This window comes from Capsella rubella, unplaced genomic scaffold, assembly GCF_000375325.1.
Source record: "Capsella rubella cultivar Monte Gargano unplaced genomic scaffold, Caprub1_0 scaffold_2, whole genome shotgun sequence".
Taxonomy (NCBI): domain Eukaryota; kingdom Viridiplantae; phylum Streptophyta; class Magnoliopsida; order Brassicales; family Brassicaceae; genus Capsella; species Capsella rubella.
This window is the reverse complement of record NW_006238922.1, coordinates 11,246,215-11,266,530: the sequence shown is the minus strand read 5'-3', so window position 1 is coordinate 11,266,530 and position 20,316 is coordinate 11,246,215. Positions and strand designations below refer to the sequence as shown.

The 20,316-nt window shown below is 36.1% G+C and overlaps 5 protein-coding genes across 5 annotated transcripts; 2 read left to right on the top strand and 3 right to left on the bottom strand.

The window, feature by feature from the left end:
- The first annotated feature begins 213 nt into the window (after positions 1-213).
- LOC17895355 (ETHYLENE INSENSITIVE 3-like 3 protein) lies at positions 214-2,866 on the top strand. Its single transcript, XM_006301995.2, has 3 exons — positions 214-510; positions 778-2,526; positions 2,610-2,866. Exons 1-2 carry the CDS (start codon positions 476-478, stop codon positions 2,495-2,497), a joined length of 1,755 nt encoding a protein of 584 aa, XP_006302057.1. The 5' UTR covers positions 214-475; the 3' UTR covers positions 2,498-2,526; positions 2,610-2,866.
- A 98-nt stretch (positions 2,867-2,964) lies between these two features.
- On the bottom strand, positions 2,965-7,488 carry LOC17896060 (suppressor of mec-8 and unc-52 protein homolog 1). The gene is made up of 16 exons (XM_006302088.2): positions 7,402-7,488; positions 7,034-7,244; positions 6,752-6,904; positions 6,240-6,288; positions 6,056-6,139; positions 5,802-5,905; positions 5,581-5,667; positions 5,447-5,500; positions 4,992-5,087; positions 4,679-4,806; positions 4,312-4,438; positions 4,149-4,208; positions 3,943-4,050; positions 3,747-3,847; positions 3,552-3,603; positions 2,965-3,299 (listed from the first exon to the last, which is right to left on the bottom strand). Exons 1-16 carry the CDS (start codon positions 7,425-7,427, stop codon positions 3,201-3,203), a joined length of 1,539 nt encoding a protein of 512 aa, XP_006302150.1. The 5' UTR covers positions 7,428-7,488; the 3' UTR covers positions 2,965-3,200.
- A 115-nt stretch (positions 7,489-7,603) lies between these two features.
- On the bottom strand, positions 7,604-11,355 carry LOC17894071 (pentatricopeptide repeat-containing protein At1g73710). The gene is made up of 2 exons (XM_006300617.2): positions 8,177-11,355; positions 7,604-7,906 (listed from the first exon to the last, which is right to left on the bottom strand). The coding sequence occupies exon 1, from the start codon at positions 11,259-11,261 to the stop codon at positions 8,301-8,303; it is 2,961 nt and encodes a 986-aa protein (XP_006300679.1). The 5' UTR covers positions 11,262-11,355; the 3' UTR covers positions 7,604-7,906; positions 8,177-8,300.
- A 384-nt stretch (positions 11,356-11,739) lies between these two features.
- Positions 11,740-14,133, top strand: LOC17895924 (protein DETOXIFICATION 17). Its single transcript, XM_006302149.2, has 8 exons — positions 11,740-12,066; positions 12,264-12,808; positions 12,881-12,967; positions 13,055-13,111; positions 13,209-13,447; positions 13,554-13,672; positions 13,770-13,856; positions 13,944-14,133. Exons 1-8 carry the CDS (start codon positions 11,830-11,832, stop codon positions 14,001-14,003), a joined length of 1,431 nt encoding a protein of 476 aa, XP_006302211.1. The 5' UTR covers positions 11,740-11,829; the 3' UTR covers positions 14,004-14,133.
- Positions 14,134-14,294: 161 nt separating this feature from the next.
- LOC17894551 (cyclin-dependent kinase D-1) lies at positions 14,295-16,718 on the bottom strand. The gene is made up of 7 exons (XM_006302291.2): positions 16,461-16,718; positions 15,856-16,154; positions 15,666-15,774; positions 15,456-15,581; positions 15,143-15,378; positions 14,780-15,061; positions 14,295-14,686 (listed from the first exon to the last, which is right to left on the bottom strand). Exons 1-7 carry the CDS (start codon positions 16,554-16,556, stop codon positions 14,638-14,640), a joined length of 1,197 nt encoding a protein of 398 aa, XP_006302353.1. The 5' UTR covers positions 16,557-16,718; the 3' UTR covers positions 14,295-14,637.
- Between the last annotated feature and the right edge of the window lie 3,598 nt (positions 16,719-20,316).

Below are 20,316 nucleotides of genomic sequence, written 5' to 3'. Positions count from 1 at the left end.
AATAAAACAAAATAAATATTCTTTTGCAACAACAACAACAACAACAAATGTATAAATTGTTACTACAAAACTAGGGATAGACTCGACACGACCAACAATAAATATTTTCTTTTTTTGACACTAAAAGGGCAAAACAAAACAAAAAAAAACAGAAAGAGAAGAAAACAACTTCGTTTTTGCAACGACAGCAAAAAAAAAAAAAAAGTAAAACACATTTGGTTACGGAAAAAGAAAAAAAAACATTTGGCCTTTGGGAAATAGCCACAACACAATACAATAATTTTGGATTTGGTCCGACTAATCGTTTGCCTCTCCCAATTCGCAGCCATTTTTTACTCTCCTCCCTCCCTCCCGACTCCTGAGGCTGAGAACGACAGGAGAAACAAAGAACCAGAACAAAAAAACCCTAAATTATTTTCAATTTCGGCGGTTCAGATTTTGTTATTGAAGAGTTTTTGATCGAGGGCTTGTTTAAATGGGCGATCTTCCTATGGCCGTGGGAGACATCAGGTGAGGAACATTCGATTCCATTTTTCAATTTATTTGCTTTTCGATTTTTCCCCTTTCATGCTGTTGAATTTAGGGGTTTATTAGGATTCACTGGACAGTGTTAACCCTTTGGTTCAAATCTCAATCCAAAGTTTATGAATCAATTTTTATTGGTTATTGTTTGTTTGACAGCAAAAGTTTAGTCAAAAAGAGCTTTTTCGGCTATGTTGCTCAAACTTAAAGTTTGTTCATTTGAATTCTGAATATTGTAAATGTTTTGTGTGATAGGATGGAGAATGAGCCTGATGACTTAGCTAGTGATAATGTCGCGGAGATTGATGTGAGTGATGAAGAGATTGATGCGGAAGACCTGGAGAGACGGATGTGGAAGGATCGTGTCAGGCTTAAGAGAATCAAAGAGCGACAAAAGGTCGGCTCTCAGGGAGCTCAAACCAAAGAGATGCCTAAGAAAATCTCGGATCAAGCTCAGAGGAAGAAAATGTCCAGAGCCCAAGATGGTATACTTAAGTACATGTTGAAGCTCATGGAAGTCTGCAAAGTTCGCGGTTTCGTGTATGGTATTATACCCGAAAAGGGTAAACCCGTGAGCGGTTCCTCTGACAATATTAGAGCTTGGTGGAAAGAGAAAGTCAAGTTTGATAAGAACGGACCAGCTGCTATCGCCAAGTACGAAGAGGAGTGTTTAGCTTTTGGGAAATCAGATGGGAATAGAAATTCGCAGTTCGTTCTCCAGGACCTGCAAGATGCAACTTTAGGGTCTCTGCTATCTTCTTTGATGCAACATTGTGATCCTCCTCAAAGGAAGTTTCCGCTGGAGAAAGGGACTCCTCCGCCTTGGTGGCCAACCGGGGATGAAGAATGGTGGGTGAAACTTGGCCTACCCAAGAGCCAAAGTCCTCCGTACAGGAAACCGCACGATCTCAAAAAGATGTGGAAGGTTGGTGTTTTAACGGCAGTGATCAATCACATGTCGCCTGATATCGCAAAGATTAAGAGGCATGTTCGCCAGTCTAAATGTTTACAGGACAAGATGACAGCTAAAGAGAGTGCCATTTGGTTGGCGGTTTTGAACCAAGAGGAATCCCTGATTCAGCAGCCTAGCAGTGACAATGGAAATTCTAATGTTACCGAGACTCATAGAAGGGGTAATAACGCTGACAGGAGGAAAACCGTGATCAACAGTGACAGTGACTATGATGTTGATGGGACAGAAGATGCTTCAGGTTCAGTTTCATCTAAAGACAGTAGAAGGAATCAGATTCAAAAAGAACCACCAACAGCCATCTCACAGTCAGTAAGAGATCAAGATAAAGCAGAGAAACATCGCAGAAGGAAAAGACCCAGAATCAGATCCGAAACTGTCAATCGACAAGAGGAGGAACAACCTGTAGCTGAACAAAGAAACATCTTACCGGATATGAATCATGTTGATGCCCCTCTGCTAGATTATAACATCAATGGTACTCATCACGAGGACGTTGTTGTAGACCCAAACATTGCCTTAGGACCAGAGGAGAATGATCTGGAATTAGTGATTCCTGAGTTCACTAACAACTATACTTATCTTCCACATGTCAATGGACAAACTATGATGCCTGTAGACGAAAGGCCAATGCTTTATGAACCAAACCCTAATCAAGAGCTGCAATTTGGGTCAGGTTACAACTTCTATAACCCCTCTGCAGTGTTTGTACATAATCAGGAAGACGACATTCTCCATACACAGATAGAAATGAATGCCCAAGCACCAACTCATACCAGCGGGTTCGAGAACCAAGGAGGTCTACTTCAACCCCATAGCTTACATGGAAATGAAGATGGTGTAAGAGGGAGTGAGTTGCCTCCTCAGTATCAGAGCGAGCAAGATAAGCTCTTGGAAAGTAACATTCTGTCTCCATTTAATGACTTGACGTTTGATAGTAGCACCTTATACTCCGGGCTTGAATCCTGTGCTTTTGATGATGATTTCTCATGGTTTGGAGCTTAGTGCCTTGTCATCTTTTTGGGAGGTTTCATGTAAGTTTGTATCTTAGTTTATAAAAGTTACTTTCCTTGTCTTATGTTTTATTGACTATAATAACTTGATATATATCTTGTAGGTTCAAAGGGACATGGCAATAGTCTTGGTAGTACAGTTTACATTCTCTTCTACTGATCTGAACTCTCTCTCTCTCTTTTTTTTATATACCTTCCTTAGATTTGTTAAGAGAAACAATTTTTCCCTTTTGAATAAATTTGCCAGACGCACTGCTTTTCCTGTTGTAATAGTCTCTAGGAAAAGCAGGTAGTGTATCTTTTGTAAATTAACCTGTGAGTAATTCATCAAGCTAAGAGATCACTCATTTTTTTTTCTCCTTTTTTTTTGGGTAAGTATTTGAACTTCACAATATTGTTTCCCAAGGCCAAGTATGAATCACAAGAGTTGACTTTAAGTGAGAAAAGGACGAAGACAGGTCAAAGGCGAAGGAATCACAATGTTAGATAAATACTGAATGGCACAGGGCCGTTATGGTCTTTAAAACCTGATATATTGGTTCAGAGTTTGAGAGTTGTTATCCCCAAAATCCAAGTTCTTTGTATCGGCAATGATGTTTTACATAACTTACAGTAGTTCTAACCCGAGAGGAGTGCAAATCAAACGAAGAAGGGGATTCAATCATACAAAAAGCAAGGCTTGATGATGAGACAACTCAAGGCCTCCATAACTTCATTGTGCCATCTTCACTATAGGTAGCAAGCAGGTTTCTATGAGGGTGGTGTGTTATACCAATCACATCCTTCTCATGCACCTGTCATAAGCATAAACTATTCAGAAACTAGGTGTAATAAAAGACTAGACAACTAGACAATTATTGAGAGAGAGAGAGGAGGGTGATAATTTGAGCTCTAAAATGGAGAATACATTGTATCAAACATGTAACACACTAGGGACTTCATATACACTCTTAAGTTAATGTTATGTGTTTGTCTCGAATATATAACTTTTAAATTTCAATGTCCAAAAATCCTTTAGGGCATGTCTATTCCGGATATAAACTTACCATCATGAAATGCTCAAGTTTACCGGTTTGATAGTTGAAGCAGTACAATTCCCTGCAAGTTAGCGCAAACCATTGTTACAAAAATCAAAGGTAGTAGATGAAACCCGAAAAGAAAGGAACAATAAGACTATCCTTTGAAATCAAACTCTTGGAATTTATCCCAAAACAAAACGATAGAGGAGGTTAGAGTGTTACTTGTCTTCACCGATGCAGTATATCCAATCTCCTTTTGTAGATACACATGCTGCTACAAAATCTCCTCCTTCCCTCTTACCGGATGAGAAACTCTTCACAACCTGCAAAAAAATTATAATATAGAACCATGTGAACAAACTTAGTATTGGCATGGCAGACGACACTGATTTGCAGAAGACCTTTGCTGGAATATCACCTGTCCTTGGAGCGTCATGATGTATACTGATGATGTCTTGTTGCACACAACGATGTGTTCAGTGTTTTTCGGGAACAGATGGACAGAATTGACAGATGCGTCATTTCCCTAAAATTCAAAATACTGATTTGATAACCAAAGAGTTGACGTGGAAACAGAATATCAGAAAGAGCTACAACGTATATGAATCTGTTAGAGAAATGTACCCTTAATGGAGGTGGCGGCTTGAATGTTTGTAGACAATCTGTCGTCTTTGCATCCCAAACCTGTGCAAGAAAACAAGACTGCTATTACACGGCCGAATGGAGAAACCAAATGAGAAACACTGATAAGAAAGTCAGAGCCCAAGAATATACTAATACACTGTACCTTCACTTTACAATCACTGGAGGCAGTGATTATACGGTTTCCATCACTTGTAAAGATGGCGTTATTTACATAAGAAGAATGACCGCGAAATTCTTTCAACAATTTCCCAGATTTTAAGCCATGGATTCTACATAAAATAAACCAAAAAAAAATATAATGTGAATTGGAAAATCCACTAGACCAGAAGCTTCACCAACCAGCAATCAGCTTACATAATTACCAGATGAAAAGGAGAAAAACTTATAGAAACAGGTAAGAAGAAAACTGATGCATAAGAGACATCTACCATCAAAGTATAGAGCCTCGAGTTTTTGATTGGACGAGATTCATATTGCAAGCACAAAAGAAAAGATATAACTAATAAAACCTTGCAGTGTGGTCAAAGGAGGTACTCAGTAATTGGCTTCCATCTCGAGAGAAGGACAGACTTGTAACTCCTTGAGAATGTGCACGGTCAAAACGACGAATGCATAGACCAGTCCTTATACGCCAGACCTGCAAAGGTGACATGCATCTAAGTCTAGGTTTTTCTTACTGTATACAATCAGAATTCATATGCGACCAATGAGTGGGAAAAGAAATATCTACCAAGCTGCTGCAATAGCCTATCTTCAGACGAAAGCAATATAATCAGAAGAAAAAAAATCAACTTAAGGAAAGCACATGCATTCGGAACTTACTTTAATCTTTCCATCTTGTGACCCAGATGCAAGCATTTCTGAATCTCTGCTAAAGTCTATACAAAGGACAGGGTCATCATGCATCATGAAAGTTTCCTGTTAGAATTTAATCATTGTAAGTAAAGAGGATGGAATGAGTACTCTTTATCCAAAGCTGAAATTTGTGTATTAGGAAGTCTCGGACGAGATACTTGGTGCTTTGGGAGTTTTTATTGGGAAATATTTTTGGAATTCAACGATCAAAGTAATCAACAATGTACGTGATGCTTCAGGAATTTAACTGGTGACCTTTTGGAATAGAAAGCAAAGAGCAATCCACCAAATCATCTCATGGACTTATCTGATTCGATACTCAAATGCAGTAAGGATTTTTTTCATTCAAAAAAAAGTACAAACAGCTTATCTGACCCCGAACTGAGTTAGAATAAATATAAAAAGGCGACACGAGAGCTTACAGCAGCTTGATATTGCAAATCCTTCTTCAGCTTTCCACTAATGTAATCCCATACCTGTTATGCTTTTCAAGTCTGAGTAATCCTAGTCACATTTGTAACTAGTATTCATACAAGCAGATTTCGCATCAACTCACCTCGATGAAACCATCAACAGATGAAGATGCAAGAAACTGTCCATCTGGTGAAAATCTAGCGCATTCGGCATGACTCTTTTTACCAAACTGCACCAGCACAAGGAACAAGAATAAAAATTAGACAAGAAATCAACTAATGAGAACCCAAAAGTAATTACGAACAACAGATCATAGGCCACTAAGGTAAACAAGCTATTAAAGTTGCAGTGATAGGTATGAACCTTTATTGTATGACTAAGGACATTCGGATGCGTGTCTTCTACATCTTGTTTCATAGCTGCTGTCCCACGAAAGAGGTCAAACTGAGTTCCTGGAGGGAGCAGGCCTGACACAAGTGTATGTATATATTAAGAAATGAGTTAGGGTATATACGTCGATTTCATTTATATATATTAGTAACGTAGACAAAATACACAGTTTGACTTATAATTCTACAGAATTGTTTGATAGCATCCACAGTTCCTTAGATGCTCACCTTGATGCTGTTGCCACTTTAAAGCCTGACCTATCAAAGCCATTAACCGTGAAGGTGGTACTACGGTAACCTCGGCAGCCACAGCTGTAGAGTAGGAGAAAAACCAATTAGTAAACCTTGAGTACACATACTGAGCAAGAGAAAAAAAAATGTTATTATAACAAATAAAGAAGAAATGGCCAACCTTGAGCAATCTGTGCACGTTTTCTTTCTTTGGTTGTGTCTCCATAAGCCTTAGAAACAATGGAAAAATCAGCAAAAAATTATTTTCAAACACACAAGGAAATGATTACATGAAAACAACTGCTATCTGTGCATAACATGAACAATGACTAGGAGACAATATAGCTCAAAAGACTAATCAGACAGAAAAGTCAAATCCATCAACTTGTAAAAGAGGTAGTTAAATGTAGAGATACTTTTGTCCTTATAAACGCAGAACATGTATTATAATTGTCTGAGACCCTTATCTAGAAACAACTTCATACTAAACCGCTCACTGGTTCTTAATACTTTATAAGATATCAAAAGTCACACAAATCAGAGTATAGAAAATGCAAGAGGTATACAATTTCTGGCAAATATACCAAATTACCAACATTGCTTAAATTGCTGAACAGTTACGGATGACCATGCTTCCACGAAAGAAACAGTCAACGTGATACTGAACAGTCAAGCATAATATAGCTTCCATACCTCATGCGGATCAAAATAGCTTCTGACTAGAAGATGCTCCATCCGCAGATATCTTTCTGGTTGCTCCTGTTTCATGACACCCATCACCTGAGTTTGCCTCAAAATAGCTCGGGCAGTGTCCAATTCTCGAAGCTCTATCATCTCCAATACAATCTGAATAAATCACCCACATATAGATAAACAGAAATTAGCAGGATGAATGAAAGATGCTTCAAGAAAACTTACAACAACCATAGTTTATTATTCACTTTTATACATTCCACAAAGTAGAAAAGAATATACCTGTTCATAAAGGTCTTCTAGCTTATTCCTGGGAAGCTTAAGCTGAGAAACTTGAGGTAGTACCGAGTCCCATCTTCCACTATTAATATCAGAAATAAACGTCTCGACGCTGTCTACTGTATTTAAAGAAACCTGACATTCGCTCTGCAATGTCTGGAACGTCTGATTCAAGGAGTTTTCTTTGCAGAACTGAAGCATAATCTTTATTACACTGAGATATAAAGCACAACAGAGAGAGCTATTAGGGATGAAGTATACAATTTAACCTAAGATCCGTCTGAACATTCGTAATCAATGGTTCTTGGAGCACAATTCAATCATTTGGACTAACGAAAACTAGGGTTCAAAAAAAAAAAGCCAAATCTTACTCTCGAGCTTCGATTTCGAGCGCCATAGTCAGTCGCAGTGGTATTTCGCCGGAGACGCCAAGGGGTTAAGAACTTAAGAGTGGAGAATATGAATTGAATATGCACGAGAAATTTTTTTAATTGGGTTTATAATTCTAGGGTAATGATGTGAATATCAAATATATGGGTCACAACTAAACTTTTCAGAAACTCCGAGTGCTAATTTGTAAAGTATTTAAATATTAATCATTTAAAAAACATTACATTCACAGATATACATCTTGTAACTTCAAAAGGAAGGAGAAAGATATAATTTGACATGGTTCGCTCCACTCGTCATCTTTGTAGAAACAGTTGTTCAGGTGACTAGTGTCAAGGGTCTCTCTCTAGCATTGTATCATCGCTCACTACGATTACTTTCTTGAGATCAATCACTGAATGAAGCTGAGAGACTCTTTGTTCTGAATGCAGCAATTTGCTGGCTGCTCTGTTTCACATCTTCCATGTTGATGTTCATCACCTGTAACTGAGAAGAGTCCAAACTGGAATCAATTCCAGAAAATCTCTACTCTTTTCATGGGATTTTAGGTTATAAATTCCAGTAAACAAGTCAGGAGAAAGATGGTTCAATCCAGAGACCAAAACCACAGAAGATGCAAATCAATCTATGGTTGTAAGGAGCTTATGCTAATTCCTCTATCAAAATCATAGCCACAGGTGCTCGCTTTTATAGATTTGACCTTGTGGAACCTTTTTTTTCTTTCTATAACAATTTCAAGAATTCACATTTCTTTACCTCAGAGATCAATCTGAGACTGGAAGTATGCATATTCCCTTTGGCTTCTGTGAAACTGTACACTACATTCCCACTAAATCCTATATTTTACAATCTTTTTCCTACACACACCGGCGGCTACACTTCAAAATGTCTCGTCTTCTTCAGATTCTTCTTCCTCTTCTCCAGATCCCGAACTACACTCCTCTTCAGCTTCAAAAGCTATGCTCATCTCTTTCTTTACCACATCAGCCAAGTCCTGTCTGTTTGCACTCACATAAGCGTCCCTCACTGCTTTAAACAATGACTGGTTTGGTTCAAGCTCCCCAAATGTAAGCCGACTATGCACCCTCTTCACACCCTCCACCATTCCAGCTTTCCCGTATACCCCAACAAGGTAGGCCTGCGTGACAACATCTGGATCTAATCCATTTTCCTGCATTCTCATATATGCCTTTAGGGCCATGTCAATGTCTCCTGATGCACTATAAGTGTATATCACTGCGTTATACGCAAAATGTTCACGGGGGATTTCACCACTCGTGAGCTCTTGGCATGATTCCAGCGCATATGCATACAACCCCATGGCTGAGAACAGGGTTGCAGTGATTGCTGGTGTGGCAAGTGGTTTGGCTTCATTGTATGCAAACTGTAGCTGCGCTACGGCTTCACTTGGCACCCCGCCTTTCTTCAACAGAGTGAAGAGCGTTTTAAACGTCCCCCAATCCAGCAAAAGTGTTTTTTCAACTAACATCTCATGAAACAGTTCGCAGCATTCACGTAACTGCCCATCAGCAGCGTAGCAAGCCATAACCTGGTTGAAAGAAGTGCAGTCTCTTAGTAGACCAGACTCTCTCATCTCTTCAGCCACTTCAATGGCCTCATCGAGCATGCCCATTCCCTTGTATAAATACATCATTGTTGCAAAGGAAATAACATCACATGTGCCTTTTTCTCTAAGATCATTGAAAATAGATTCTGCTTCAGAAACTATGCCGAGATCTGCACAGAGACTTAGCATACTGTTTGATGCAGCAACATCTGGGCCACCTTCTGAATCCTTCATTTTGTCATACAGTCTCCTAGCTTCTTCAAGACAACCCACCTTGCTATAAGCCTTGATAAGGGAAGTCAGAACGATATGATTGGATTGAACACCATGCTCTTCCATCATTTGAAAGTATTGAATCGCTTCTTCGACCATTCCTCTCTCAGCAAACCCATTAATTAAGGAACCATAAACAACTTCATTCGGTTTCACCTCTGTTTTTTCCATTGCTTCGTACAGGTCAACTGCATCAGACAACAGGCCAAGCCGCACATAGCTAGCTATCAAAGCAGCATAAGACTTGCAACCGGGTCTACAGCTGGAATCCAGCATTTCAGCCAAGATCATCTGGGCTTCATCAACTAAGTCAACCCCAGAAAGCATCTGGATAAGGGAATTGTAAGTGCACTCATCAGGCCAAGTCCCTTGGTTCTTCATCGCTTTGAAGAGAGAAAGTGCTTTCTCATGAAGTTTGGCCTTACCATAAGCTTTGATCATGACATTGTACTCCAAAACATCATTCCTCTGACCTGTCATGTTCCTTTTTCCATAGAATACAGCCTCCGCTTCAACCCACAGTCCCTTTTCAGCATAGACATCAATTACCGCTGCAAGTGTGGTTGACGAAAGCACACAATCCAACTGGAACCTCTGAAACAGAGCTTTTGCCTGTCCGACTAAACCTTCACTGACATACATCTGCATAATAACAGGAACAGAGTGCTCATCAATGCGAATGCTATTTCTGTCCATCTCGGCCATAACAGCTTCAACTTCTCCAACCATATTCCGCTGGCACAAGATATGAAGAACAGCACGGTGAGTGACAGTATCAGGGAAAAGTCCCACTTTCCTAATTTTCCTATAGTAGTTAAGAGCTGCCTCGATGTCCCCAGCATCAGCATGAAGAGACAGAAGGATGTTATATGTCTTAGTATCAGGGGATATCCCTTTCTCTTCCATCTTCTTCAACAAGGATTCAGCCTCTGACAAGTGCCCATGAGTTCCACAAGTATGTATCATCGTGTTAAATGTGACAGTATCTATAGCGACTCCAGATTTAAGCATCTCCGAGAAGAGATTGGCTGCATCGTTTAAACGACCTGCCTTTCCATACAAATCAATAAGAGTGTTGAAGGTGGACGTTAACCTTGGCTTTCTCGGAGAAGAGTCTGAACCGGATGCAAAATGAAAGCTTTTCTCAATAGGGTTCCTAGCACCGACCTTAAAGAGCTCCATGGACAAGAATTGCTTCAAGTTCACAGGAGACCGAGCTGAGCTGTTCTTAGGAAAATCATCAATGGAATCCAAATCAAGATCATCAAGATTAACTTTTCCAGCGCACCAACCTTTAAAGAATCTATCAGCACGATCGAACTCACCAGAATTCTTGAAAACCCGAACAACAGTAGCCATAGTGACTTCATCTGGGAAATGCATTCTCTGTCCCATATGTTTAATCCAAAGAAGAGCTTCCTTAACTAGACCAGCTTTACCATAAACATCAACAAGCATCCCATAAGTATTATTAGTAGGCAAAACACCATTGTGAGCCATCTCAATCCAACAAAGCCTCAACTCATCCCATTTTCCAGCTCTTCCCAAAGCTCGTAAAACAATGTTGTAATGAATCACATTGGGGACATAACCTTGGTGAGATTGGAAAAACCGGAACACACGAAGTACTCTGTCCCAACGAGTCTGCTCCTTGAGGAGCACAGTTTGTTCCTTAGGGCTTAAATTGAGACAGAGAGAAGCAAGAGTTGTTTCAATATCAGTAGAAGAGTCAAGAGAACGCAAAATAGAAGGGATTACGCCGCCGTATTTGCGTCTACGAGAGCTCGGGTTAGGTTTGGAGCATCGTGGTGGAGAAACTGAGGAAGGTGAAGAAGCGGCGCAATGAAGTCGAAGCCTAAAAGAAACCCTAGAAGAGAAGTTACAGGGGAAAGAAAGTGGAAGAGGAGGAGCTGGAAAAACCCTAGCTTTAGAACTCAGAGCTACACGATGATGATGTGTGACATCTCTGGAAGAAGAGTAGTGACCACTTGGCTGAAGCATGTTTCTTTTAAGAAACTGCTCAGAGATAAATCCCAAAGTATTTAAGGGTTGAAGAAGAAGAAGAAGAACATGCCACTCAAGCAAAAAAAAAGAAAAAGAATTTGCGATTGAATTACATTGAGAAATTAGCGCGTGTTGAAATAGATTGGGCTTTAAAAGGATGGGCCTTTTCTTGACGTTTGTCGGCATGCAAATGCAATGGGCTCAATCGCTTGAAAAACCGAACACGGTTACATTTAGCCAACTACCACATTGTTTGTCAATCGAAAGATCACAATAAGTTAATGAAAAAATCTTTTTTTTTTTTACAAAATCGGGAAGAGTATTTACAAAATCGGGAAGAGTATTAGAGATATATACGGGGATATACAGGCATTAAAAACTTGCAAAAAAAATAGAAAAAACAGAAAAGCCTATAAATATAAACGATGGCTGCACAAAAAAAAAAAAACCCTGAAGACTAGGAAGAGAGAGCTTTGTGGTTATAATATTTTTCTTTTGTTATTTTTTTAACATTCTTTTTTGGTTTGGGAACTGGGAGAGATAGAGAAACAGAGAGAGAAAAAAAATGGAAGATGGTGTGACGCCTCCGCTTCTGATCACAATGAAGAAAACGACGATGAATCATGTGAAGGAGGAAGTGAAGAAGCAGCTATGGCTTTCTGCACCGCTTATTGGTGTAAGCCTTCTTCAATACTCTCTCCAAGTCATCTCTGTCATGTTTGTCGGCCATTTAGGCTCTCTTCCTCTCTCTGCCGCTTCTATCGCCACCTCCTTTGCTTCTGTCACTGGCTTCACCTTTCTTGTACGTTTCTCCTCTTTGTTTCCTTACAAATTAGAATTCCACAAATACATCATTCATCTACATTCATAATTCAATGTTTTTTGTGCAATTTGTTCGTTATATTAAGAGGATCCAGTTCTGAAGAAGCTACACGAGACGCCAGATTAAGATTTGTTTAAATTCTAAGTCGTTTCCTTTTTGTGTGTATGTTAAAACAGTTGGGAACAGCTAGTGCGTTGGAGACGCTATGTGGTCAAGCTTACGGAGCAAAGCTGTACGGCAAGTTGGGAATTCAAATGCAGAGAGCAATGTTTGTTCTTCTTATACTCTCTGTTCCCCTCTCCATCATTTGGGCTTACACAGAGCAGATTCTCGTATTGGCCCATCAAGACAAGTCCATTGCAAGTGTTGCTGGATCCTACGCTAGATACATGATCCCGAGTCTTTTCGCCTATGGACTACTTCAATGCATCAACAGATTCTTGCAAGCGCAAAACAATGTGTTTCCTGTCTTTGTATGCTCTGGTATCACCACTTGTCTTCACTTGCTTCTTTGTTGGTTGTTTGTCTTGAAGACTGGTTTAGGATACAGAGGAGCTGCTCTCGCTATCTCGGTCTCTTACTGGTTCAATGTCATTCTCCTCTCTTGTTATGTCAAGTTTTCGCCTTCTTGCTCGCATAGTTGGACTGGCTTTTCAAAGGACGCTTTTCAAGAACTTTATGATTTTTCTAAAATTGCTTTTCCTTCAGCCGTCATGGTCTGGTAAGTTAGTAAACAAAAATGTTGCACTGTTCATATCTAGTGTCTGGACTTAATCGATTCCGTTTGCAACAGCTTGGAGCTGTGGTCCTTTGAGCTTCTGGTTCTTGCCTCAGGCCTTCTTCCCAACCCGGTTTTAGAAACTTCTGTGCTTTCAATCTGGTAAAACTTGGTTAAGTTTGTCTTACTCTATTAGGTGTTCTCATTTTTTTTTTGTATTTGATAAACGTAATTTCTGCAACTTTGCAGTCTAAATACTTCACTAACAATCTGGCAGATCTCGGTTGGTCTTGGAGGTGCTGCGAGGTTAGTACATCAGCAACAACAATAAATATCTGAGATCAGATTAAATATGCTTATCAAACCAAGCTATCTCACTTGTCTGTGTTTCTTTAACTTGCAGCATAAGAGTGTCGAACGAGTTAGGAGCAGGGAATCCACAAGTTGCAAAAATGGCTGTATATGTAATTGTAAGCATTGCAGTGGCCCAGGGAATTGTGGTTGTAACGGTTCTGTTGTCAATTCGTAATATCTTAGGTCACGCTTTCAGCAGTGACCCGAAAATCATCTCATATGCCGCATCAATGATACCGATTGTCGCTTGTGGAAACTTCCTTGATGGCCTCCAATGCGTTCTCTCAGGTTCTTCACACTCACAAAATCATTTTTGAATGACACAAGATTAGCTTTAGCTCCTGGTTTAATTAATAGGAATTCCAGTTAAATGGGTTTTGTTTTATGGTTGCAGGGGTTGCCAGAGGATGTGGATGGCAGAAGATTGGAGCGTGTGTGAATCTTGGATCATATTATCTTGTTGGAGTTCCATTAGGCTTATTACTTGGTTTCCATTTCCACATTGGTGGTCGGGTAAATAATCTTGAAACTCACATTCTCATTCTCAAGTTCAAAACCCAAGAATAATTTTGTAGAAACTCTAACTTGTGTGATATTATATCATTTTAAGGGGCTTTGGTTGGGAATTGTAATAGCATTGGCTGTTCAAGTGTTGTGTCTTTCTTTAGTCACTATATTCACGAACTGGGATAAAGAGGTAAAAGCCTTTTTAACTGATCAGCTCAATTAGTTATCTATGAGAACTGTGCCTAATGTGATTATGTTTCTTGTTTTATACGAATAGGCAAAGAAAGCTACAAATAGAGTCGGGTCTTCAGATGACAAAGATGGTGACGCCGAATGATCAATCCCACTTTGAGGAAACAACAATAGAAGTTGCAAATGAGCTTAATAACGAATAATGAGTACTTGTTCATTCTTGTATGCCCCATATGAACTTAGTTGGAGATTTCTAATTGATTTGGCCTTACGTTAATCTTTTGGAAACTGGGTCCAGTGGTTTATCAGTACATAATTATTGAAATTCCTTAAGACTTAAGAGTATGCATTGTCTCATAAAGCATTGCTGGAAGCCAAAAGGCTTGAAACTAAAAACACATTTCATATTTATATCCACCAACATTGCAATATTGTATTGAAAGAGGAATTGAGAATGAAAATCTTCATTAAAGAATGAGTTTGGGATCTGTACACTCTCTATATAAGATGCTTCTACTCTCTTTATAAGTTGCTTCTCAAAATAGGCTAATAACAGAAAGATTTTTCTAAAATGGGTGTACATGATGATTAGTTCATCATCTGTGCGTTACATTTTCTTGTAACCAGAAAGAATTATTCACCTTGTTCAGCATCACTAGTTGTAAAAAGACAAATTTCAGGAATTAGTTGACGGGACAACCCAATTATAGCCTGAAACTCAAGATCCTATAGGCTATAGGAACTGAAGATCGACGTTAAGATGCCTCTTAAGTTCTATCCTATTGGAACTCGAGATCGAGTTTCCTCTTCAGATGAGATCTATCCGCACTGCAAAACCAAAAATCAAGAAATCTTCAAAAGTGATGATCTTTGAAGCTGATCAAAACTGACTGCATAAGGATTGATATCAATTCTTTTTACCTGGTGATGGTTGGTCGGTTAGGTGGCCGCTCTGCTAAGATGGTGAAATCTAAAGACATTGGTGCTTGTCCATCATGGCTAGCTTGTCTCATAACATCAGCACTCTGGTCCTTGAATCCATTAGCAGACTTACCTCGGTCAGGTATCACTCGTCTAAACTTATGTGCTGGTGACAACACTTTAATGGCCTTGTGTTTACTATCAGATGACTTAGCTCCATGCTGTCGAACTGGTCTTGGGAGCTCTGAAGGGTCAGTAATAGTAGGTGGAGATGTGAAGTACCTTTAAAAAAGAAATCAAAGGTCTGAGAACAAAACAAAATAACTGGTTATTATCTCTTCTCCATAAAATAGCTTTAGTTACCTATGTTGCAGAGCCTCCTGAATCGATATTCTAGACTTGGGGTCATAGGTGAACATCTTAGACAACAAATCTAGAGCATCCTCACTAATCATAGGGAATAAAGAACGTAGAGCAGGCGCGGGGACAAATTGATACTCTACATAATCAGGAAGGCAGATCATATCGGGCCACTGATCTGCTTTTGGGGTCCCAAAGGCAGCAAAGATTTTGCTTAATTGATCAATATCACTGTTCCCCTGCAATGGAATAAGTAAGCTAGTAAAACGAAAAAATAGATGAATTGGATCACAACAAAAAGAAAACGGAGTTCCACCTGAAGAAATGGTCTGCGCAATAGAAGTTCAGCAAAAATGCAGCCCGCAGCCCAAACATCAACTGCACCACCATATTGTTTTGCACCAAACAAAAGTTCAGGTGCTCTATACCATCTAGCAAAGACCTATGAAATTGCTGAAACAAATCAAGACACGAAAGGTAACAAAATTTCTACATAAATAGGATTGCCACACAAAAAAATGATTACCTGGTGGGTAAACTTATGACCAGGGCTACCAAATATACGTGCTAACCCAAAATCTGCAAGTTTCAGTTGTCCATTTGGTCCTATCAACAAGTTGTTAGGCTTCATATCTCTGAAACAGATTTGAAAAATACTACGTAAGTGTAACTCCAATTCTCCAAACTGTGGACTATTCATAGAAGCAGTAACATACCTATGCAAAACCCATTTGTCATGGCAATATTCAAGACCTTTCAATATCATTTGGAGGTAAGATTTGACATCAGCGGGAGAAAGAAACAGATTAGGATCGCGGATAACTGCTTCGAGATCAGTCTCCATGTACTCAAATACAATGTGCAAGTTCTCCTTGTGAGGGAATGCATCAATCAACTCAATTATATGAGGATGCTTAAGCTCTCTGAGTAATTTGATTTCTCTGAGAGCTGTTATATTCACACCTTCTTTTTGTTTACCAAGTCTTATTTTCTTAATCGCTACAGTTTCTCCATTCTGCAAATCACCACAACAAAACGAATCAGTTTCCTCTCATCAAGACTAAAACAAAAACAAAAACTACAAACTTTAATAAATCCATTGAGAAGAAAAATGCAAACTTTGACTTCTAAGAACACATATTAGTATAAAGATCGAAACTTTTCAGCTAAAAATTGAAGACCCTAAAGCTATCAAAACCAACAAAGAAGACACCTCAAAAAGGCACACGAGAGGAGAAATTAATTAATCACCGAGAGAATCTGAACCCTAATTTTAATGGGATCGAGAGAGATTATGAAGAATTGAGTGAGGAGTCACCACCTTAGTATCAGTAGCCTTGAAGACGACTCCGTAAGTACCTTGACCAAGAACCTCTCGCTTCAGATACCTATCAGCAACTTTCTTCGGCTGATCCATCTTCGGAATTGACTAACCAAAGATTACAAGTAATGCTCAAAATTACAATTGATCATTAGGTAATTGTAATCGTTAAACGTTGAGATTTCTTATGCTCTAGAGAAAAAAATAGCCGTTAGAGCAATTACAGAAGAAATCGACATTTTTAGGGGAAAATATTGAAAAAGTAAATGGAAAAGGTAAGAGAACGCTCTAAAGCTGGAAATAAAACGGAGCTGGACACGGCCAATGCGACGACATCGTTTGCTGGTTTATTACCAAAAACCAATGTGGTTCCGGTTTACTCAACATTCGCTTGGTCAAATATTCTTCGGTTTTAAAATTTGATAAGTCCAGTGGAGACGTCTTTCAAAACGTACAACACTATCTTTATGCTCAAAAGTCAAACCTAGTATAAATCCTAATTCGGAAACACATGTTAACTTTGAAAATATATGAAATCCACACCTCCGCTGACAAAAGAACTAGCCAATACTCAAAGCGTCGATTATATAAGTTTTTGAAACAATTGTAAATTATTGGTTGTTGATTTTCTATTTTTAGCTTAAACAAATTTGAATGACATATCTCAATATCTCATCCTATAAACATTGGAAACATAATTCTTGTATAGATTAAACTAAACTCTATCTAATATTTTGATACACCAAATTTGGATATTTCAAAGTGATTTATTATAATTATTAATTCATTTAGTTTAATATTTACAGATTAAAATTTTGACAAACAATCGACGAATCATATATATAAAAGTAAGGTTTCACTCTCTCCTTATTGGTGGAAAAATATTTAAGACTTTAATTTTTTTTTTTTAAATAAATAAATATATGTTTATGACAATCAATCAATACAAAATTTAATTAGACTATAAGTTATAATCAAATGGCAAAGAAAATGAAAGTACTTAATCATATATCATTCAACAAAATAAATAAATAAATTAATGTTTATGACAATCATTCAATACAAAATTTAATTACACTATAAGTTATGATCAAATGGCAAAGAAAATGAAAGCACTTAATCATATATCATTCAACAAAATAAATAAATAAATAAATGTTTATGACAATCATTCATTACAAAATTTAATTACACTATAAATTATAATCAAATGGCAAAGAAAATGAAACAACTTAATCATATATCATACAACAAGTTTTATAAGGCTTATTAGTGGAAAATTATTTAAAATCATATATATAAAAGTAAGGTTTCACTCTCTTTATTGTTCCATTTTGTATTTATTTTTAAAATATAATATTTATTTAATTAACCAAAATATTTAATCATATACATTAATTCATACTTTAAATTCACACTTTACTAATAAAATGAAACTGAAAATTATATAAATTTCCAAAGACTATTGGTTTTCTTTATTGAATTCCAATTAAACACACTATAAATTATAATTATAACTCCTCTAATTTAATTATTTTAAAAATGTAACTTACATCACTTCTTATTATAAATAGCTATTCTCACATTCTCCTCTACCATATCTCATATCTTCATTATTCTCTTTGTTTTTTTTTAAAGTTCTTGCATGGGGTGAAAACTCATTTAAAATACCATTGAAAGAGTTTGATTAATTATTTAGTTTAATTTTTTGTTTTCAATTTTATTTATTTATTTTTTTATGTATTTCTTTATGTCTTCGTTGTTTTTTATATTTTTAAATGTAATACATATGTATAATAATATTTTATGGTTATAAGAAAATCAAGCTAAAGAAACCATCTTCATTATTTTACATTGGATGTTTGTTTCTTTCTCACATATTCATGTATATTTATTTTAATTTCAAAAGTAATGTATGTAATTTTTTAACAAAATAAACTTTTTGTTATATAATTATCAAACCAATTTATAAGACATTCTTTTAAGAATAATTATCATTATATTTAGTTTGTGATTCAAAATGTAATAATATAAACAACATTATAATTTTTGTTAACTTTGAATTTTATAATTGACTTCCTATATAAAAAACAATTTTATATTCAATTTTCTATCTATTATATATACTAGAACGATGAAAAATATAATTAAACCTAGAGATATAGTTTAAATTAAGAGGAATATAAAAACAAATTAAAAAATAAAATTATTCTTTGGGAATTTTCTAAGGTTTCTCCTTATTGATCCATTTAACATTTATTTTTTAATTATAATATTATTTTTAATTAAACCAAATATCTAACACATTTAGTCATATACTTTAATTCATACTTGAAATCCACGCTTTACTATTAAATTGTAACTTAAATTATATAACCTTTCAATTGACTATTTGTTTCCTCCATTCAATTTCAATTAACACACTATAAAATATAATTATAACTCCTCTAATTTAATTATTTTAGAATTATAACTTACATCATATTTTACCTTATAAATACTCATTTTACATCCTGCTCCACCATATATGATATTCTCAATATTTTCTTTGTTAAATTTTTAATGTTTTTGCATGGGTCGAAAGCTCAATTAAGATATCATTGTAAGAGCTTGATTATATATTTTGTTAAAACTTTTGTTTTCAATTATATTTCTTCTTTATTTTATGTACTTTTCATTTTTTTCATTGTATTCTATACTATTAAATATATAATACATATGTATAATAATATTTTATGGCTATAAGGAAATTACTTTATCGATGAGATTCAAAAATATTGATTTCTGACCATCGCACTATAAGAAAATCAAGCTAAATAAACCATCTTCATTGTTTTAGTTTATATGTTTTTTTCTTTCTCACAAATTCATGTATATTTATTTTATTTTCAAAGTATGTAATTATTTTAACAAAATAATTTTTGGTTATATTCAAACCAATTTGTAAGACATTGAAACAAATAAAATTTTATACACAAATAAAGGTAATTTGTGTGTATATTTATAAGTTTACACACATATATGAATAAATTTTAACATTTTTAGTGGTTGTTTTGATAAAGTTTGAAAATGGAGTAAATTTAAAAAGTGGTATTTTTAAAAGGGTATTTTTTAAATTCTCCCAATATCATTCCTATTTTTATCATTAACAATATTATTGTTTTATCAAAAAATACTTAAAAGCACTAAAGAAAACTACTATCAAAATTGAACAATTAATCAACGAATAAATTCAAAAGATATGGATATATGCTTCTATTGTATGATTTAAATAAATAAAATATAAAAATGTCATAAACATTAAAATTTATTTAATTTATTTTTTATAAATAATAAATAAATTAAAATAATTAAATAAATATACAGTAACCCGCGCATATGCGCGGGACATTATCTAATGGTAAATAAAAATAATTAGACAAAAAGATATGCGTTATTAACTTAATTGAGCCGTTAAAAACAATTAATAATCAGTAATCATCAACTAGCTTTGTTATACAAAAGCTTACATCTCTATCTTTTACATGCTTACTGCAATCCCTCTCTCAACTTTAACGATTTCTAGTTAGCATGCGTTGTGATATATTTTGCTAGGTATGTTACAAGATAAGACACAAATCCTAATTCGTATAGCCAATAATATCAGTGTTAATAAATAAATTAAAAAAATAATAATAATAATAATAATATCAGTGTTAATATTATCGTAAGTTAAATATTATCATAAACTGACGACAAAAAAAAAAAAAAAAAAAAAAAAAAAAAATATTATCATAAACTACAAAAGGACCACATTTTTTGTTTCTTCTTGTTTTGGATCATTATATATTTTAGATGATCACAAGTAAATGTTAAC